The sequence below is a fragment of the Phodopus roborovskii genome, unplaced genomic scaffold (assembly GCF_943737965.1).
Source record: "Phodopus roborovskii unplaced genomic scaffold, PHOROB, whole genome shotgun sequence".
Taxonomy (NCBI): domain Eukaryota; kingdom Metazoa; phylum Chordata; class Mammalia; order Rodentia; family Cricetidae; genus Phodopus; species Phodopus roborovskii.
In genome coordinates this window covers 46732108-46752225 of record NW_026126480.1, presented here as the reverse complement: position 1 = coordinate 46752225, position 20118 = coordinate 46732108, and the positions used below count along the sequence as shown (strand labels likewise).

General features: G+C 43.5%; 1 protein-coding gene across 1 annotated transcript; it reads left to right on the top strand.

Moving 5' to 3' along the window:
* The first annotated feature begins 1692 nt into the window (after positions 1 to 1692).
* On the top strand, positions 1693 to 19636 carry Bnip3 (BCL2 interacting protein 3). The gene is made up of 6 exons (XM_051193245.1): positions 1693 to 1786; positions 10772 to 10919; positions 11546 to 11627; positions 17852 to 17958; positions 18038 to 18187; positions 18835 to 19636. The coding sequence occupies exons 1-6, from the start codon at positions 1756 to 1758 to the stop codon at positions 18878 to 18880; spliced, it is 564 nt and encodes a 187-aa protein (XP_051049202.1). The 5' UTR covers positions 1693 to 1755; the 3' UTR covers positions 18881 to 19636.
* Positions 19637 to 20118: the final 482 nt, after the last annotated feature.

Sequence of the window (20118 nt, the reverse complement as noted above, 5' to 3'; positions counted from 1 at the left end):
TAATTATTAATTATTATTTAATTTTTAATTAACAGGAAATAAAAAGAATAAACATGTCTACTTATAACATTCCTAACACCTTCAAATCCATTTTTTTTTATACTGTTGTAGAGAATTTCCAGGCAATTTTCTTTTTCTGTTTTCATTCATACACATATATATGGAAGCTGGGGATTGAACCCAGGCTCTTGGGCATGTAAGACATGAAATCTGTGACCAGGCAGCACCATGGCTCTTGTTTCTTTCTTGCCTGGTATGGCAGTATGCTTGTAATCTCAGCAGTAGAGAATGTGTTTAGTACCTGCAAGGCCCTAGGCACTGCAAGAAAGGAAATTTCTGGTTGAGATAGGAGGAGCTGTCTATAATCAACACCTGGAAGTATGGGGCAGGGAGATGGAAAGTTCAAGACTAGCCTAGGTTACACAGTGAATCTGTCTTTAAAAAAAAAAAAGCACCAAACAAGGTCTGGTGAGATAGCTCAGTGGCAGTGGACTTATTTGTGTAGCATGTATGTGCAAGGCCCTGAATATAATAATCTCAGCAATCCTAACAGAACAGAAGTCAGAGCTGCATAGCTGTAATCCCAGAATTTGGGAGGTGGAAGCAGTAGGGTCAGGAATTCAAGGCTAGCTTTTGATACACAGACGTTTCAAGGCCAGCCTCCTTTTATGACACCCTGTGTGGAAAAGAAAAAAGACAAACACCAAATGAAGTTGCTTCTTGTGACCTGACCCACTGCTGCTGAGACAGTTTCTTTTAAGGTTCACCCCCCGCCCATCCCAGAACTGTGTCAAGAGGAATTCCAGCCTCCAAGAACAGGGGAGTGACTGGGTAGGGTACAAAGACAATGCAGAATCCTTCTCAACAGTGTCCCTCCAAAGGCCTCTCCAATTGTTCCAAAATGCCCTGATGTTCTCTGCTTGCAGTCTGCCATGGCATCCCCCAACTCGCCATTGTTGCTGCAGCAGAATTCTGGCAAATTTTGTTTGTTTTTCTTTGCTTTGTTTTAAACAGTCTTACACTGTGCAGTCAGCCTGGCCCTGAACCAGGTCTTGGGCTACAGGCATGCACAACCACTCCAGGATTGAGTTTTTCTTTAAAAATGCAACCAAAGATCCTATCTGTAAGTCTTCACAGAGACAGCGAGACCACCGCGTGCTCCTGTCGCTGGCGCCTGCAGGTTCGGAAGCTAGGGGTACAGAGAGGATCAACCGTGGGCAGGTGGAGCAGGTCCCCACCCCCTGCCAGCCACATCAGAGCACCGAATCAGATCCTCCACGTCACGCCTACCTCAGGACCCGCCCATGCCATGCCCCCTTTGCTTGGTTTCAGGCCCCTCCCCTAGCGCCTCTGCATTGCAAACACCTCGGAGCCCCAATGCTCCCACATCAGGCCTCGCCCCAAGCCTCGCCCCTATCCGTTCAGGTCTTCATCCCAGTGGTTCTAGCCTCAGGTCCCGCCCCCCAGCCCCCTCTGTTCAAGAGCTTAAAAACAGCCGCCCTCCAGCGCCTACTGACTCGGGCCCCGCCCCCGTCCCGCCCAGGCTCCGCCTCGCGCACGCGCCGCACGTGCCGCACGCGCCCCGCGTACCTCCTCCACCTGTAGGCCCCGCCCCCCAGCCAATGGGCGCCGCCGCCGCGTGCGTCCCGCCCCGCCCCTCCCCTTGTCCCTCAGCCCCGCGTCGCCTGGCCTCAGAGCTGAGCAGGCGGCGGGTGGCCCTCCTATCTTTCGTGACCGCCGCTGAGGCCTGCCACCATGTCGCAGAGCGGGGAGGAGAACCTGCAGGGTAAGGCTGTGGGCCGAGGGGTCTCGCGGGAGTGGCAGGGTCGCGGGCCGGGGTGCCGTGCGTGGAGGCCGTGATGCTGCGAGTTGCAGCCAGGGTAGGGCGATGAGCCTCGGTGCTTCTTACAGACAGTCCCTTTCCAGTCAGGCCGGGGTGAATCTTCTGTGGTTTGTTGTTCACACTGTCATAGTTCTGTGTCTTCACAGTCTCTTTAGTTCAGGCAAGCCTCGAACTCTCCGAGATTTACTCTCTGAGTAGTTTATATTACAGGCCTTCCTCGTCCTCCACTCCAGGTTCAACGTTGTTTAAGTGAGCCCGAGGTTGCAGGTTGAATTTTCATGTTTTGATTGAAGTCATTAGTATTGATGACCTTAGTGTCTCTCACTTTTCCCACTTGGTACTGGCTGTGGAACCCGGTTTGAACGTGCGAGGTCAAGTGCTCAACCTCCGAACAACAACACTCCAGAGGCTGGGATCCTCAGCCTCTGGAGTAGCTGGAATTAACAGCCCCTCCACACCCCTCCCCCCAGTCTTTACCCCTGGCTTGCTTTGTCATCTCTTCCTAATGGAAGAGGAGGACCTAAGACTTCAGACCACTGTCATCTTTTTCTCGTAATTAAAAGATTGTTATATTTTTGTTTTGTTTTCGAGACGGGTTTTCTCTGTTGCTTTGGAGCCTATCCTGGCATTCAGTCTGTAGACCAGGCTGGCCTCAAACTCACAGGAGATCCTCCTGCCTCTGCCTCCCGAGTGCTGGGATTAAAGGTGTTTGCTATCACCGTCGGACCTTTTATCTTTAAGAAGTGTTGGAATAGCTGGACAGTGGTGGCCATTTAATCCCAGAACTCACGGAGGATCTCTGGTTTACAGAGTTGCAGGACGGACAGGGCTACACAGATAAACCCTGAAGACTGCAAAAAGAGAAAAAGAGACAGAAATGAGGCAATAGGACTAGGGGTGCAGCTCGAGTGGAAGAGAGCTGCACACAGCACAAAACGGGGTTACAGTGCTTATAATTTAGCCCAGTAATCTCACTGTAAGCAATGCAGTGATTTGTAGGTTAAGAAAATGGAAGCTATGCTGAGTGTGGTGACACATCTAAAATCCATCACGGGGGAGGGTGAAAGCAGAATCTTGACAAGTTCAATGTTAGCCTGAACTATACAGCAATACTGGGCTAGTTAGGGGGTGTGTAGCCAGACACTGTCTCACGAACAAAAAGGCTCTTTTGGCACGCAGCCTTTACAGACTATTAGCACTGAGCAGAGAGCTGCTGGTTTTGCAAGGCCATCGTGAATTGTTTGTGCCATCATACATTTCTGGGAGCCACCTGGTGGGTCTGAGTAAGAGCCCAGCCTTAATGCTAAAGGCCCCAAAACTGGAGGAGGATCCTGTTGACCTTTGTCTTCTCTGAAGCAAGAGTTCACTCAGTAAAATGAGCATGTAAATAAACATGAGAGGACCATCTGAACCTTAAAGTGAGTGCTTTACTTTCTTTTCTAAGATGGGGGTCTCACTGTTTCTGAACTCCCAGAACTCCACTTACCTCTGCCCCCCTAGTGCTAGGATTAAAGGAGTGTGCTATTGCACCCAAGTTAGTGGGAAGATTTGGTTTGGCTTTGGATTTTTGAGACATGGTTTTTCTGTGTAGCTCTGGCTTTCCTAGAATGTGTGTAGATGGCTGTCTTTTAACTCACAGAGATTTACCTGCCTCTGTCTTCCTGGAGTGCTGATATCAAAATCAGGCAACACTGTGCTGGGCTGTGTAAAGAAAGAATTTTTAAAAAGCTTGTATTAGTGGCTGCATTTATTTATTACTCTAAACAAGATTTTAGTAGGTAGAATTTAACCAGCCTAATAGATTACAGAATGTGTATTTTAAAACTACAGTCACATTAGAAAGAAATCTTGTAATTCAGGTTTTACTCCTTAATGTTAGTCGGTTGGAGTTTCTCCTTTGATAGACTGAGAAGCTTTATTGTCTTTTCTCTTAAAATGAGATCAAGGAATGTTTTATAATGTTTGCTGTAAAGTCACTTTTGTAGTTACTGAGATTTTGTATCTAACACTGTTTCTTAGATTTCATCTCTGGAAGTTTCTAATTCCTTGATATATACTTTAGACTGCTGAGTCATTGGTAAAGTGAGTTTGTCATTTGTCATTTCAAGGGTTAAGATGATTTTTGTTTTTCTGTTTTGCTCATTCTATAAAAAGATGGTTACCGTGTGGAAACTCATGCTAAGGATTTGGGCCATTGTTTGGGGTGTACGTGCAGCCCTGCACTGGCTCACCGTCTAGCCCAGGGTAGGAGGGGTCACTTGAGTCACATGGGATATCTCAGCTGCCCTATGAAATGTGAATCCCAGCTTGGAGTCTGAGCTCCTCTGCCTGCCTATTCTGCTCGCTCCTTGTTTACTTCTGAAGCTGAGAGCTGTGGAAGCCTTGTTGGTAGGTGGGACAGCAAATATTCCCCTTAGCAACCTCTGGGAACAGTTTTCCTGAAGGTGCTACCCACAAAGCTGATTGGTTCTGTTTTACCTCTGGTCCATCTTATTGAAAGGTGTTTAGAAGCATGGCTGGCCTTGTCATGCAGGAGGGGAGATAAGCTTTGTGATACTTCTGTGCAATATTTGTTGCCTGAAAGGCCCACTTTATAGACTCAGTAAAGCCTTCACTCAGCTGCCCCTGTCTGCAACTAGTTCTGATTAGTGATTCTGTGGTTGTAGGCAAACTCAGGGGCAGGCTTGCATGAAGAGAAAAACATTGTTAGACTGAAGAGGTTTCTTCTAGGCTCTAGCTGAGCCTCTGCAAATAGTTAGATCCAAAGGTTTAGTGGAAATAAGGATGACTACTTGAGTTAAGGACATGCCACAGACTGCTCAGTACCTGGAGCCACCTGACTCAGGATGCATTAGACAGGCACAGCCTGGCAATAGGCAAAGAGACAAGTGCACTAGTCTTAGAAGCCCATAGCTTAGCTGGACATCCTGCAAGCCTGTAATCCCAGTATTTGGGAGATGAAGGTAGGAAGATCAGGAGTTTAAAGCCAGACTGCCTACTGTCAATAAAGTGTGTGTGTGTGTGTGTGAGAGAGAGAGGGGGGGGGAGGGAGAAGGAGAGGGAAAGGGGAAGCCGATAGCCTGGATTGTCGTCTGTTCAAAATTTGCCAGCCAACTCTTGTACCCCTCCTAAGTTAAGAGCTGAGACAGCAAAAGCTGCTTCTGGAGAAACCCTGTTTGACTTGGGAGCACTACTGCTTTCCTCAGACTAGCTCCCTTGCTTGGCTTTCTTTGGATGCTATAGTACTTGCATCATTCTCCTCTGGCACTACATTTCTGTTTTGAGGTTGTGTGTCTTGCCTGCTCCTCTCTGAGGACCTTTAGCTCTGGCTGGATGCTGTCCCTGCTTGAGCTGGTCAGCATATTTGCTTAAACCTCTTAATTCTGTTTTCAAGTTGGGCTCAGCTTCTGGAAAACCATGGGAAAAAATAACAAAGATGATTCTCCTTCTAGAGCCATGGAAGTAGGGTGGCCTTGAGAATAGGGACCCTGTGTTTCCTCTACTGGGGTTCTGTTGGCTGTAGTTATTGTTAGGCATTGACACTCTACAAGTTTGCCTTGGGATATAGAGGGTAGTACACTAGGGGATCCCCTGGGTTGTCCTTATATAAGCATCTTGGAAGGCAGGTCTGTAGAGCAACCCTCTAATCTCACTACTCCAGTGGCCAACTAAGGTAGAGAAATTCTTTTTATTAAAACAAACAAACAAACAAACAAAAAAACAAAAAAAAAAAAAAACTTTTTTGTTCCAGCCTGGTCTTGAACCTAGGTTCAGGAGTGACTTTAGACTTTTATTCTTCCTAACATCTTCAGCTCTAGGATTGCAGGCATGTGTCAGCATACCATTTATGTGGTGCCATAAATCGCCACCTGCAATAATCATGCTCTTTAAGTACTCTAATCAGCTGAACTACACTCAAGGAGGAGCCTAACTTGGATGGCTGACCTAGTTTCACTTCTTGCCAAAAACCGTTTAGGAAAGAAAGGGTTAATTTGGCTTACTCCATTGTTGAGGAAGTTGAGGGAAGAACTCAATGAAGCTAGTTACATCCACAGTCAAGAGCAGAGAGAGGATTTAGTGTGCCCATGTTGCCCACTTGCTAGTTTTTTATTCATCTTTCTCTTAAACTGTTCAGGACCCCTTGACTAGTGGCCAGAGTCTTCCTATATTAATCAACAATCAAGACAGTGCTCCATGGGTAAAACCATAGGCCAACCTGATCTAGTAAGAGTCACTTCCTGTGGGGTTGGCAAGATAGCTCAGAAGGTAAAGGTGCTTGCTACTAAGCCTGTTGATGTGAGTTTGGTCCCTAGAAACCCACATGGTAGAAGGAAAGAACCAATTCCTGCTATTTCAAATACTTCAGAAAGCCCTCTCTTCTCAGTTGTTTCTAAGTTGTGTTAAGTTGACAAATTAAAACCAAGTAGCACAGTGGCCAACCTTGCTTATTAGTAAGATTCTGTCTCCAAAACCAAATGAAGGTGGGATTAGCGAGATAGATGGTTCAGCAGTTAAGATCATGCACTTTTCACAGCCACTTGTAATTCAGTTCCAGGGGATCTGATACACTCTGCTGGCTTCACTGACCACCAGTCACATACATGGTGCACAAATATACATGCAGGCAGAACACTCTTACACATAAAATAAGAGCACATTCAACTTCTTAGGGAACCTGAGTTCAGTTCCCAGTGGCTTTAGACTCAGGGAGATTAAGTTATACTTGCCTCGTGACTTGTTGGTATAGCTCAGAAGTGGGAGAGGGTTGGAAAACAGAAATGAGGGCTTTGGGGCTAGCAGAAAGAACTGCTGCCTTTCTGATGAAATAAGTTGTGTGATGACAACTGAGGACATTTTTTGTTGTTAAGAAGCAATCCTGTGCTCTTCCTCTTAAAAACACTAAATTTTATTTGTTTGAGACAAAGTCATGCTCATGTAGCCCATTCTGGCCTTAAACTTGCCTTCAACTTCTAAGTGTTCTTCTATTAGAATTATAGGTGCTCACTCCCACCTTTCTTGTTTAAAAAGATGGAAGATCCTGATGAATCACTGCAGGATGTATGTAAATGAATAGTGTCTTCTCCGGTTTCCAGGACTTAGACTTTTTATCCAGTCACAGGTTAATGATAAAACTTGGTCCTTAGTAAATCATTTCTGGAGACAGAGCTTTTGGACCCAGCAGATCATTCTGGATGGGATTTTTCCCCACCTCAAGGGTGCTGGGCCTCTTGGTGATTTTTTGAAAGCACTGCTAGGACATGAATCTGTCTCCAGCAGTCCAGTGCCGCCCGTGCACTGTAATGAGCCCAGGTGAAGAGTCTGGTGAGGAGAACTGGCTTCCTCACAGACTGCATGGACTGGAGCTTGGGCTTACTAGCTTCTATAACTGTGAGAAATAAATAACTTATTTATAGTCACCAAGCTGTGGTGTACTGTTAGTTACAGTAGTGTAGATCAGGACAGAGACAATGGCTTGCTACATTTTCAGTTGCCTATTGTGCAGTAAATACACACACATCTGGCTGTTGGCTCAGTTCCTGACACGAGCTCCTAAACTTGTGGGATTTCCTGAGTGTCTGGTCTTTGTTTTTATTTTTTTGAGGTAGTAGGTCTTAATTTATATACCAGCCTGCCTGAACTCCTGGTGCTCCCAAGTGCTGGGAGTGATGGGGACATGAAACAAATCTCTCAGCCAGGAGGAGTTTGATCCTGTTACTCAGGTCCATTTTATAAGGAGCCTCCTAATACTATGCTAATGAGATGACTTACTGGGGACCCAGAATAGCTAGCCTCAGTCTAGAGTTTGGTCACTAGTAAGTTATCAGAAGGCATAAATTTAGGAGCACCAGGGAGGGAGCTGGAGGTTGGGCTGTTAATAATAGAAGACACCACTAAGATAGCCCAACTTTGAACCAGAATGTTCATGGAGCTGTGAGTTGGCAACAGGAAGGTGGTGTTCCCTGCTCTGTGTATGTGTGTGTGTGCTTCCATTGGGCCTGTTTCTGAACTCTAGCACAAACTGAGCAGCAGGTTTTCCTGAGTTCTGAGCTCCAGCAAAGTATTAAATCTGAGGGGGCTGTGGAGAGCCTGAGTTTGTCTTTCAGTTTTTGTATTTTAAATTTGCAATTGACTGAGCAGCTGTGTGGATAGCTTGTATTCTGCTTGTGGCTGGTATCTGACATGGGACATCCTTGTGGGCTTCAGCCTTTAATTTATAGGACTGGATACTAATTTTAGGAGATACTGTCAGAAGTATTGAATTCTTAGACTCCTCTGAATTTGGAAAATTGGTAGTTGGTGTAGGAAAAAGTCTACATTTGCTATCAGTAGTGGGTGCTGGGAAGAAGATAACACAATCTCAAACTTTGTTTATGTTAGATACCAGGAAAGATCTGGATAACATTAAGCTTCATCACATAGTTGGGACTGGCTCAGATTCTGAATACTAGATTTGCCTAGACAAAAGGAACTACTCATGGCTAAAGATATGTACCATTCATTAGACTAGATTTAGGAGCTTGCACTGTAGACCAGGCTAGGAACTCAGAGCAACATTCCTGCCTTGTGACTCAGAACTGCAGGGATTCTAGGTTTGAGCTGCCATCCCTAGCTTTTGAGTGTTTTTGAGTGTCATCAGCCAGTGAAGGGATGAAGGCCAGCATAAGACATTGGAGTGTCTGGGACTGATGTGTGGGGATTTGCAGACTTCAGAGGGCACTGGGGCCTCTGCCTGTGTGCAGCCACACAGAGCTCTGGACTCTGCCCTCCTGAGCTTGTGTTGTGCTCATGTGGGTTAGGCCTGTTTCTCCACAAGGCAACCTAAGGCCTAGTGAGGAAAATTGTGTTTATTTTCAAGTTTGTGTTATATAGTCATTTGTTAGTGTACTGAGAGGCTGTTGATGGTATAAACTGCACATCCAGTTTATTTCTGGGCCTTTTTTTTTTTTTTCTGATTAGTGTGACTTATTATGCAACAACTACACTAGCCAGGTGTTTCTGAGTGTTAAAACCCTTCTTTTGGGGGCCCTAGAAACTATAGCATTCTCCTTCCCAGAGATTGTGTATATGTGTTTTGCTTTGAAGACTCGCTATGTACCTGTGGCTGGCCTGATACTGGCTCCGTGTAACAGTCTGGCCTCAAACTTGCAACCGTTCTGCTTCTTCTGAATTCTGGGATTGCAGGTATGCCCCACCATGCCTGGCTTTTTAAGGGGATTTTGTTGGTTTTAGAGAGCTCACATGTAGCACAGGGTACAGATTTCTTTAAACTGGTAGCTGAAGGTGGCCCTGAACTCTTTTAAATCCTCCTATCTCTATTGGTTATAGGTGTGTGCCACCATGCATAGTTACTTTTTCTTTTTGGAGATTTGTGTGTGTGTGTGTGGGGGGGCAGTTTAGAAACAAAGTCTTGATGTAGCCCAAGTGGCCTTGAACTTGAAGTGATCCTCTTGCCTTTTCCCTCCCTTTTGGTACTGGAGATTGAAATGAGGGCCTTTTATAAGCTCTACTTCTGAGCTGTATTTCCAACTCAGATTAATTATAAGTGGTTCCATCCCTCCCTCCCTTCCTCCCTCCCTCCAGTGTCACAGAGAGAGAGAGAGAGAGAGAGAGAGAGAGAGAGAGAGAGAGAGAGAGAGAGAGAATAAGAGAGTTACAGGGTTTCTCTATGTAGCAGTCTTGGCTGCCCTGGAACTCTTTGTAGACTAGGATGTCCTCCCAAGCCCTGGGACAAAAGGTGTGTGCCACCACAGCCCAGGTCTCTCTCTCTCTCTCTCTTTCTTTTTTTTTTTTTAATGGTAGGATCTTTGTAGGGCAAACTGAACTCAAGTTTGGCAGTCCTCCTGCCTTAGTCTCCTGAATATTGGGATTATAAGCATGTACCACCATGTTCTGCTGACAGATATACATATGTACACTCAAACATGTAGCAGTATTGGGGATTGAACCCAGAGCCTTATGATTTCAAGGCAAGCACACTGCCACTGAGCTACAGCACTAGCACTTAAATACTTTATAGATGCATTCAGCAGCCCAAACTGGAATCAAGCCACTGATATAGCAGTACAGTTATTTTTGTGGTGTTGGGGACCAAACTGTACCCTTGGACTTCCATTTTTAATGTGTTACACTGTACTTCCTTAGTATAAAGCTTTGTGAATACTTGAAAGGTAGATCCCTCTAGTGAATGAAATGTAACCAGAAATTAACTATTCTTTATCAAAACTTGGTAACCTGATTTCTGATATAAATACCAAGCAACAGTCATAAGTGTGAATTTTACAGAGCCTCAGGTTTGTATGATCCTGGAATGTGGAAGTAGTTTAGGTCTTCAGGGAGACATGTTGACCCATGACTATTAATCTAGCTCACAGAAGGCTGAGGGAGGGGCCAGACCTCCAGTTTTTTCACCAGCCTAAACAAGACGCCTATCCTGGCCTCTGTAGAGCAACAGGGTTGTAGAATAGCTGCATGGAATAAAGGAATGGCAAGAGATACAGTGCAGTGCCTCAGCCTTAGGAACCTAAAGAGAGGCCAGCAGACCAGAAATGCAAGTGTCTAAAGTGGCATTAAAGTAGGGCCTAGAGTGATGGCTTATCAGGAGGCACCTTTGGTATTTCCTGAGAATGTGAGTGGGCAGGTCTGTCTGTCTGTCTTTATAGCTTTGGAAACAAGATCCTGGCTTGCCGTGAACTCAGAGTACTAGGAATAAAGGTATACATCAGCAAGCCCTAGAGTGGATAGATCTCTCTCTCTTAGATTTTTCAAGACAGGGTTTCTCTCAAGACAGAGTAGCTCTGTAGACCAGGCTATCCTACAACTTGCAGAAATCCATCAGCCTCTGCCTCCTGAGTGCTGGGATTAAAGGTGTGCACCACCACTACCTGGCTGAGTGGGTATATTTCTAACTGCCCTTTTTGTTTTCTTCAGGCTCCTGGGTAGAACTGCATTTCAGCAATGGGAATGGGAGCAGTGTTCCAGCCTCTGTCTCTATTTATAATGGTGACATGGAAAAAATACTGCTTGATGCCCAGCATGAATCTGGACGAAGTAGCTCCAAGAGTTCTCACTGTGACAGGTAGGTTTGCTGGTTGTCTTTTACAGTGTTGATGTTCCAGCAGATGAATTTGCTGCTTGTCTTTTACAGTGTTGATGTTCCAGCAGATGAATATGCTTTTTGTGGGTGAGCCTCCAGGTCTGGGGCTACATTTGGGAATAACTCTGGAAACAGTCCTGATAAAAGGAATCCTGGAGTCTGCTGGGTTTCAGTTTGGAGGGACCATGTTAAACCTAGGGGCAAATAAAAAAGCCCCTTAATATACTGCCTCTTTTTTTTGAAACTGTTCACTGTGAAACCAAGTATGTGTAGTTTTGTTCATGACCCCCAGCTGGCTTGTGTTCCTAGGTAGCACTAATAGGGAGTGAATCCCGGTGTGTGCTTAGAGTCAGTGATCGAAGGTCAGATGCTTCTGAGGGCTATGCAACAGATCATATAGGAGGGTGGAGCTTCCCTCAGAACTGCCTGGCTGGCTCCTGTGTGCTCATTGTTTGGCCCTGTTCTGGTGTTAGACAGAAGGGAAAAGGCATACTACTGAGAGTCCTCTACCACCCCCCCCCCTTTCTGAGGCAATAGCCCTGCTTGGGATTTATGCTTGTTATGACAGAATTAACATGCTGCTCTGTTTTGTTCAATTCCTAATCAAGCCCACCTCGCTCCCAGACACCACAAGATATCAACAGAGCTGAAACAGACAGCCACAGCTTTGGAGAGAAAAACAGCACTCTGGTAAGCCATAGGTAGGAGCATGCTGTAAAGTTCAGCATACATATCATCAGTCTAATGACTTTTACATGATATCATACATTCAGCCCCCCCCCACCTTTGCTCCCCCTTAGAAAGAGTCTCTCATTTAACATGGAGCTCACCAATTTGGCTAGACTAGCTGGCAAATGAGTCCTAGTGTTCCTCTGACCTGTGCCTTCCAAGGCTGAGATTATAGAAGTGTTATACTGCCTGGCATTATATGTGAATGCTGCAGTTCTGTTTTTTTTTTTTTTTTTTTTTTTTTTTTTTAAGTTTTTGGTCTATGCATATATGTGTGTCTGTGTGAGAGAATGCCACATATGCAGGTGGCCAAGGATTCCAGAAGAGGACACTGGATCCTCTGGAGCTAGTTACTGGCAGTTATAAGCTGCCTGGTGTGAGTGGTGGGAACAGCAGCATTTTTCACCCAATATTTTGGATTTTATTTAGACAGGGACTCTCTGTTCATTCTGCCTTTCCTGGAACTTGCTACATCAGCCAAGGCTAGTCTTAAACTCAAAGAAATCTACCTGCCTGTGCCTCTGCCTCCTGAGTGTTGTAATTGAAGGTGTTCACTGGTGTTGGGGATCTGAACTGAGGGTCCTGATGCTTGTCAGTAAGCATTTTATTTACTGAGTCACCTCCCTACCCACCACTCCCCCCTTCTAATAGAGTTATTTATTTATTTATTTATTTATTTATTTATTTATTTATTTTTTGTTTGTTTCCAGAAAGGGTTTCTCTGTCATGGAACTCACTCTGTAGACTAGACTGGTCTTGAACTCAGAGATCCTCCTGCCTCTGCCTCCTTTGTGCTGGGATTAAAGGTGTGTGCTACCACTATCCAGCTTTAATAGTTGTTAAAAACTCATAAATTGTGTGTGTCTGTGTTTGTATGGTATGTGCATATGACTGCAGGAGTCTAGAATCCAAAGGCATTGGGTCCCCTGGAACTGGAAATATGGGCACCTGTAATTCCACCTGGTCTAGGTGCTAGAAACTAAATTTGGGTCCTCTTGAAGATCACCAAGTACTCTTAACCACTGAGCCATCTTTCCAGCCCTACACAGCTTATTTATTTTAGAAATTAGCTAATTTATTGGGAAATCCACTTTGCTAGTGCTGAGCTGGTTATAGGTGTAGACAGCTAGCTACACTTGGCTTATGTAGTGAGTGTGGGACTAGAACTCAGAACCTTGTGTATGGTAAGCAATCTGCAAACTGAGCTATACACCAGTCCATGAGCTCACTTTTCTAATATTAACAGAAACTTGGTGAGTTTTAACTTGGCATTGTCTTAGTGAGTATTCTATTTCTGTGAAGAAACACCATGACCTTGGTAACTTTTATAAAAGAAGGCATTTAACTGAGACTTGCTTATAGTTTCAGGGGTTTAGTCCATTCTTATGGCAGGAAGCATGTAGATAAAGGTCCTGGAGAAGTAGTAGCTGAAAGTTCTACATCTGGATCTGTAGGCAGCAGGAAGAGGGAGAGCTACTGGGCCTGGCTTGCACACCTACTCCAAAGATCACCTCTCCTAATCCCTCCCAAGTAGTGGCATTCCGTGATGTTAAGCATTTAAACATTTGAGGCTATGGGGCCCATTCTTAATCAAACCACCACAGAACCTCAGGGGGAGTTGTATAGATGGATTATTGTTTAAGCTGACTTTTGTTGTTGTTTTTGTTTGTTTGTTTTGTTTTTGTTTGTGTTTTTGAGATAGGGTTTCTCTGTATTGCTTTGGAGCCTGTCCTGGAAGGCTCTATAGATTAGGCTGGTTTCAAACTCACAGAGATCCACCTGTCTCTGTCTTCAGCTGGGACTAAAGGTGTGCGCCACCACTGCCCTGAAAGCTGACTGTTCTTATTCATACCATTTCTATATAGTAGCTTGAGGCAGTGGAATTGTGCTCATTTTTATGTTTAATATGGTGAAGATGAATAACACCTTCTATAATAAGTAATTCAGCAGCTGTCTTAGGAAGCAAGGTCTCTTCTAAAAGTATTGTTTCTTCCTGAGCCAATTTTTTTTTTTTTTTTTTATCAATATCCCATCACCAGAAACCAACTGTCTCTACCTCTAGCCTAGGCTTTCTCCAGGGAACTCTCTCTGGCCCCAGTGTGGGCTCCAAAGGCCTCTGAAACTCATTCAGCCTTCTGTATACTTGAGTGCATGTCCACTTTTGGAGCAGTCATATTTTTTAATTTTTGTGTTATTTTTAAATACGTCCCCACCCCCACTTAAGTATTTTAAGAATGAAAGAGAAAATTTCCTATTATCTCTCTTTTTGGAGACCATCTTAATTATTAATTAGTATTTTTTGCTGTTACATAATTTAAAAATGTAGTTGAAATTGTCTGCATTTCCTCAAAAGCATCTTTTAAACTGGCTTGTTATAATATTCTACTTACTTAGCCTCACCTGTTTGACTCGTTTTAGAGTGTTCTCATTTTCTTCTGCTAGAATAGGTTCTGCTGTTGTTATCTAGATCCTCATGACATTAGAACAGTGTTTTTGGTATTCTGAGGTGGAGTCTTTCCTACTCTATAGTTTAGGCTGTACTTCAGCTTCCCCCTGTCCTAGCTGGGATAGAAAGGCATCTGCCACCAGACCTTCTTGATATGACACTGGGAATGGAACACCCAGGACTCTTTGTATATGCTAGGCAGATACTTTGCAAACTCAGCTATATCTCTAGTCCCTAAACCTTCTGCATTAACAAATTGAGTAGGACTTGGACAAATTGGACATGTTCATAAAAGAAGAACACATGCCACAGCTTGTGTGAGACAAAACTATGTAACTGTACACTGGGGAAAAGAAACAGACATTTTAGGGTCTGTTGGATATTGGATCTAAATTGATGTTGATTCCAGGAGACCACAACAAGCACTGCGCATATTTGGAAGCACTGAGCATATTTGGAGGCGATTAATGGATTTTCGGCTGAAGTCTTGACTCAGAGTTGGTCCTGTGGTCCCTGAACTCATCCTGTAGCTATTTCCCCAGTCCCAGAATATTTAACTTAGATAGATATACTTAGAAGTTGGCAGAATTCTTTTTTTCTGCATGTATATCTTTATGAAGGATCTCTTGGAACTGGAGTTGTGAACTGTTGGCAGAATTCTTACATTGGTCCTGATTTGTGGAGTGAGGGCTATTATGGTTGCAGAGGCTAAGTCTTCTGAGTTGCCTCTGCCAGGGAAAATAGTGGGTCAAAAATTCTGGAGGAATTGCAGAAATCAGTGCTACCATCAAGGACTTCAAAGATGAGGCAATGGTGGTTCCCACCACATCATACTTTTAACTCTCTTATCTGGCCAGATGGATTGTGGAGAATGACAGTTGACTATCAAACTCAATCAAGTTGTGACTCCATGAGTAGCTGCTGTGCCAGAAGTGGTTTCCTTATTTGAGCAGATTAACACATCTTAGTACCTTGTCCATAAAGATCACCAGAAATAATTTACTTTCAATTTGATAAGGCCAGCAGTATACTTTTATAGTTTTATCTCAAGGATTTAGTAATTCTCGAGCCCTGTGTCATAACAGTTCAATGGGATCTTAATCCACAAAATATCACGCTGGTTCACTATATTGATGATAGGTGAATAGGAGGTAGCAACCTCTTTGGAATTGCTAATAATACATGTGCACATCAAAGAATGGGAAATCCAACCAAAACTCAATGGTGTTCTACCTCAGTAAAGTTCCTAGGAGTCCAGTGGTGTGGGCATGCAGAAGTATACCTTTAAGATGAAGGATAAGTTATTGTACCTGGTCCCTCCCATCTTCAAGGAAGAAGCACATTTAGTGGGCCTATTTGAATTCTGGAGATAGCACATGTCTCACTTGGGTATATGGTTACTCTAGCCCATAAACCAAGTTTGAGTGGGACCCAGAACAGGAGAAGACTTTTCAACAACAGGTCCAGACTGCTGCACAGGCTGTTCTACCCCTTGGAAATCTGATCCAGAAAGAAGACCCAATAGTACTTGAGGGATGCTGTTTGGGGCCCCTGGCAGGTCCCTATAGGTGAATCACAAAAGAGACCTTTGGGATTTTGGAGTAAGGCACCACCACTGTCTTCAGATGACTATTCGCCCTTTAGAGACAGCTCTTGGCCTGGTATTGGGCTATACTACAAACTGAATGATTGACAGTTGGCCACCAAATTATCATGCAGTCTATCATGAGCTGTGTGTTATCTGACTTACCAAGTCATAAAGTAGGATGTGCACAGGAGCAGTCTATTATCAACGGAAGTGGTATATATGTGATCAGGTCCAAGCAGGTCCTAAAGGCACAAACAAGTTATATAAAGAAGTTGCCCAAATGTCATGGTTTCTACTTCTGTTATAATACTGTCTGCTGCCAAGCATGCACCTATAGCCTCATGGTTGTACCTTATGATCAGTTGACTGAGGGAGAGACCAGGGCCTGCTTTATTGGTGGCTCTTTACATTATGCAGATACTACCCAAACATGGACAACTACAGCATTATAAACCCTGAGACAATCCTGAAGGACACCAGAGAAGGGGGATCTTCACAGTGAGCAGGACTTTGGGCAGTACACATAGTCAGACATGTTTCAAAAGAGAAATGACCAGCTGTGCTATTGTTCACTGAACTCATAGGCTGTAGCCAATGGATTGACTGGATGGGCAACAGTTTGGAAAGAGCATTACTTGGAAATTTGTGAAGCCATCTCAGGAAGGAGTATGTAATATAGATCTCTCCAAATGGGAAAAGGATGTGAAAATACTTATCTCCCATGTAAATACTTATTGAAAGGTAATTTCATCTGAAGAGGAGTTCAGTAATCAAGTAGATAGGATGACCCAGTCTATGGAGAGTCAGCCTCTTTCCCTAGTCATATCTGTCATTTCCCAATGGGCCCTTGAACAAAATGGCCAAGGTGTCAGAGATGGGTATTATGTGTGGGATTGACAACATGGACTTCCACTCACCAAGGCTGATCTGGCTACAGCTCCTGCTGAGTGCCAGGCCTGTCAACAGTAGAGACCAATTCTAAGCCCCAGATATGAATGGCACTGTTACCTGGGGTGCCAGTCAGAAATTAGTGGTGGTTTGACTGCATTGACCACTTTCTCCATGGAAAGGACAATGTTTAGTCTTTACTAGAATAGACATTTATTCTGGTTATGGACTTGCCTTCCTTGTACATAATGCTTCTTCCAAAACCATTATCCACTGTAGTCCACACAGCATTGCTTTTTTTTTTTGGGTGGTAGTGGTAGGCAGTTCTGCCATGCCAGGACACACAGCAAATATTCCATTGAACTGGAAGCTCATTTTATGATTTCCCTAAAGACAAAAAAAGGCAAAATTTGAAGGCTAAGAAAGGAACGACAGTGTTGGGAGGGGTGATTGATCCACATTATCAGGGGAAAAGAACCAAGACTTGGTGAAGTACTTGCTGAAGGTGGAGGAAATACAGAATGGGTAGTAGAAGAAGATAAATATTAACTGTGACCAGCTGTAGAAATGAGGATTGGAGTTGACATGAGTGTCTCTGGCATATGTTGTTTACAGCCTGGCGGTGGTGGGGCACACCTTTATTCCCAGTACTTGGGAGGCAGAGGCAGGTAGATCTCTTCAGTTTGAGGCCAACCTGGTCTACAGAGTGAGTTCCAGGATAGCATAGGCTACACAGAGAAACCCTGTCTCCAAAAACAACATCAAAAAATGTGTTTACAGATATTTGTGTTTACTTCATTTATCATATAGTATCTAAGAGAAGGTCAGTTATTATCATATTTTAGTTTGAGACACTAAGAATGTCCATCAAAGGACATTACCACCTTAAATGTACCATGCTAGGTGTAATTATGACCTGGTTATTGTTTTCATTTGTAAATTAAGTATGATATAAGGAGATATGATTGTGTGTTAAGCTGAAAGGTGTGTACTTGTGATGGCTATTCTTGCTTGTCAACTTGACAAATCTGGAATTTAACTAAAATCCAAATGACTGGGCATTTGGTTGGAAGATTAAACCTTTAATCTAGATCTTTTGAGGTGGGAAGATCCACCTTTAGTAGGGGCCACACCTTCTACTGACCACCTATATAAAAGGCCTCAACAAGGTTACAAGAGTCTGGAGTACTGTGTTGAGCTTACTGACCTTATCTCTGGTGTGAATGTGGGAAGCTCACTTTATTAATATTTACTTTTCCTTAGTCTGAAGAAGATTATATTGAGAGAAGAAGAGAAGTTGAAAGCATTTTGAAGAAAAACTCAGATTGGATATGGGATTGGTCAAGTCGGCCAGAAAACATCCCTCCCAAGTAAGTGTTTTCAATTTCATGGGATGGGCTCTTATCTTGACAAGAGGACACACTGATGGATAGTTTCTTCCCACCCCAGGGAGTTCCTTTTTAAACACCCGAAGCGCACAACTACTCTCAGCATGAGAAACACCAGCGTTATGAAGAAAGGTGGCATTTTCTCAGCAGACTTTCTGAAGGTTTTTCTTCCGTCTCTGTTGCTCTCTCATCTGCTGGCCATTGGATTGGGGTAAGTGATGTTTCTTTGTGATTACTATCAAGGTGGGCCTTGTCAATTCTAGGCCCCAGCAATATACGTTCCCGTTGGTTATGGAGAGTCAGAGACACATAGAGAGAGAGAGAGAGAGAGAATGTTATAGTTTAGTACATTTTCACAAACTTACTCCTAAGTCACTGTGATGTCAAGAAGTAAAGAATCTATCCAGCCTCTTGTGCCACCTCTACTGTGGGTGGCTGGTAGTGATAGCTCTATAGTGATAGCATTTAGGGTTGGTTTGTACTTCTTGTGGTAAGTAGGAGAGTCCTGGGGTTTAAACCTGGGCACTTGTGTATGACAGAGGGGCTCTATCATTGAGTTTCAATTCCTGCTATGATATTTGCTTCTTATTTTTTGTACTTTCAGTCTTTTGTGCCATTCGAATATAACTGAAAAAACTAAAATCAAAATTTAATTGAAATTTTGAAGACCAATATGAAGTACATATTTGATGATTAAAACACTTGATAAAGACTACACACAATCATGCTTTATCAAGTATAAGGAGGCTAGTTAGTTCCCTTCTACAAGCTGTAACCACAGTAGCCTGCCCTGTTGAACTGTGCAAAGTCCCCTGAGAATTGTGAGACCTGATTGACTGCCATTCCTTTTCTGTCTAGGATCTATATTGGAAGACGCCTGACAACTTCCACTAGCACCTTTTGATGGAAGAATTGGATCTGACTTTTGTTCACACAGTGAGGATTCATGTCTGAGCTGTGACAAGATAACAAGAGCTAGCATGATCCTTGGGTGTATGCACTTCATGTGTTTATTTGTGCTGTAAATGCAGTGTTCCTGATTTAGTAAGACAGAATAGATTCTAATATCATGACCTATAATTATACCTATGGGATCAATTAATAAGCATGTCAGACTGATGCCTACTGTAGCATTTATTAGTAAATTTTCATTGAATATTAGATATAAATAGTATAATTTTAATATACTAGCAATGGTGTATTTAAAAATGATCTGTAATTGTAATCCAGTTAAAACACTTTACACTGCAAAAGAATGAATAAGTGATATTAGAAATCAAATGGGGTTGTCCCAAAAGAATATTGTGGCCTTATAATCCTATTACATAGTAGAAATTGCTACCTGGCTAATTAAATGGGCGCGGGTTACTATGTGAAATAAGTAGCAAGTAGAGGCTAAAGTTACTCACAGACCCCACTGTGCAGTCCCCCTTCTTGTTTTGCAGGATGAGGATTCCAGTCCCATTGTCTGCCATTACTGCCTTGGGCAGTCAGTTTTGTTGCAGGCACCTTCATCACTCTGCTGGGTTTAATCCCATTGTTGTACTTAAATTTTGTGTGCTTTTAAAATCAACTGTATTGTAAGCAGATCTGTCTACTTTAAAAGACTGGAAATGAAAATAAATCTTTGCCAAACCCTTTGGAGATTACTGGATTTGAATATGGTATTGGATTCGCATATGGGTTAATCCGTAGCTGGAGACTGTCAGTCCAGGCACACTCCCAGTCCTCCTCTTCATAGCATTCTCTTAAAGGCTGCTCCTTGACATGCTGTGTATATATCCTACACTTACTCAGGTGAGTTCAAATAAAAGTAACATTTTAACCCTTTTGTTTATATTCAAATTATTACTGGATATAGCTCATATCTCTATCATTTGGAGAAAGGTGGTAGGATGGTATCAGATTGTCTTTCTTTTTTCTGAAACAGTCTTATTATGTAGCTTTGGCTGACATGGAACCCTGAGATCTGCCTGCCTCCACCTCCTAAGTGCTGGAATGACTGCCTGGGGGATGGCTCAGTGGTTGAGAGCACTGGCTGCTCTTCCTGAGTACCCAGGTTTCATTTCCAGCACCCAGATGGATGGTTCACAACCATGTGTAACTCCAGTCCTAGGTCTGTTGCCCTACAGGCTCCAAACA

What these genes read in the sequence shown, in the direction of transcription:
- Bnip3 (XM_051193245.1), top strand. Translation starts at nt 1,756, where the DNA reads ATGTCGCAGAGCGGGGAGGAGAACCTGCAGG. An exon ending in CGGGGAGGAGAACCTGCAGG is followed by an intron (nt 1,787 to 10,771) that starts GTAAGGCTGTGG and finishes TGTTTTCTTCAG; the next exon opens with GCTCCTGGGTAGAACTGCAT. An exon ending in CCAGAAAACATCCCTCCCAA is followed by an intron (nt 17,959 to 18,037) that starts GTAAGTGTTTTC and finishes TTCCCACCCCAG; the next exon opens with GGAGTTCCTTTTTAAACACC.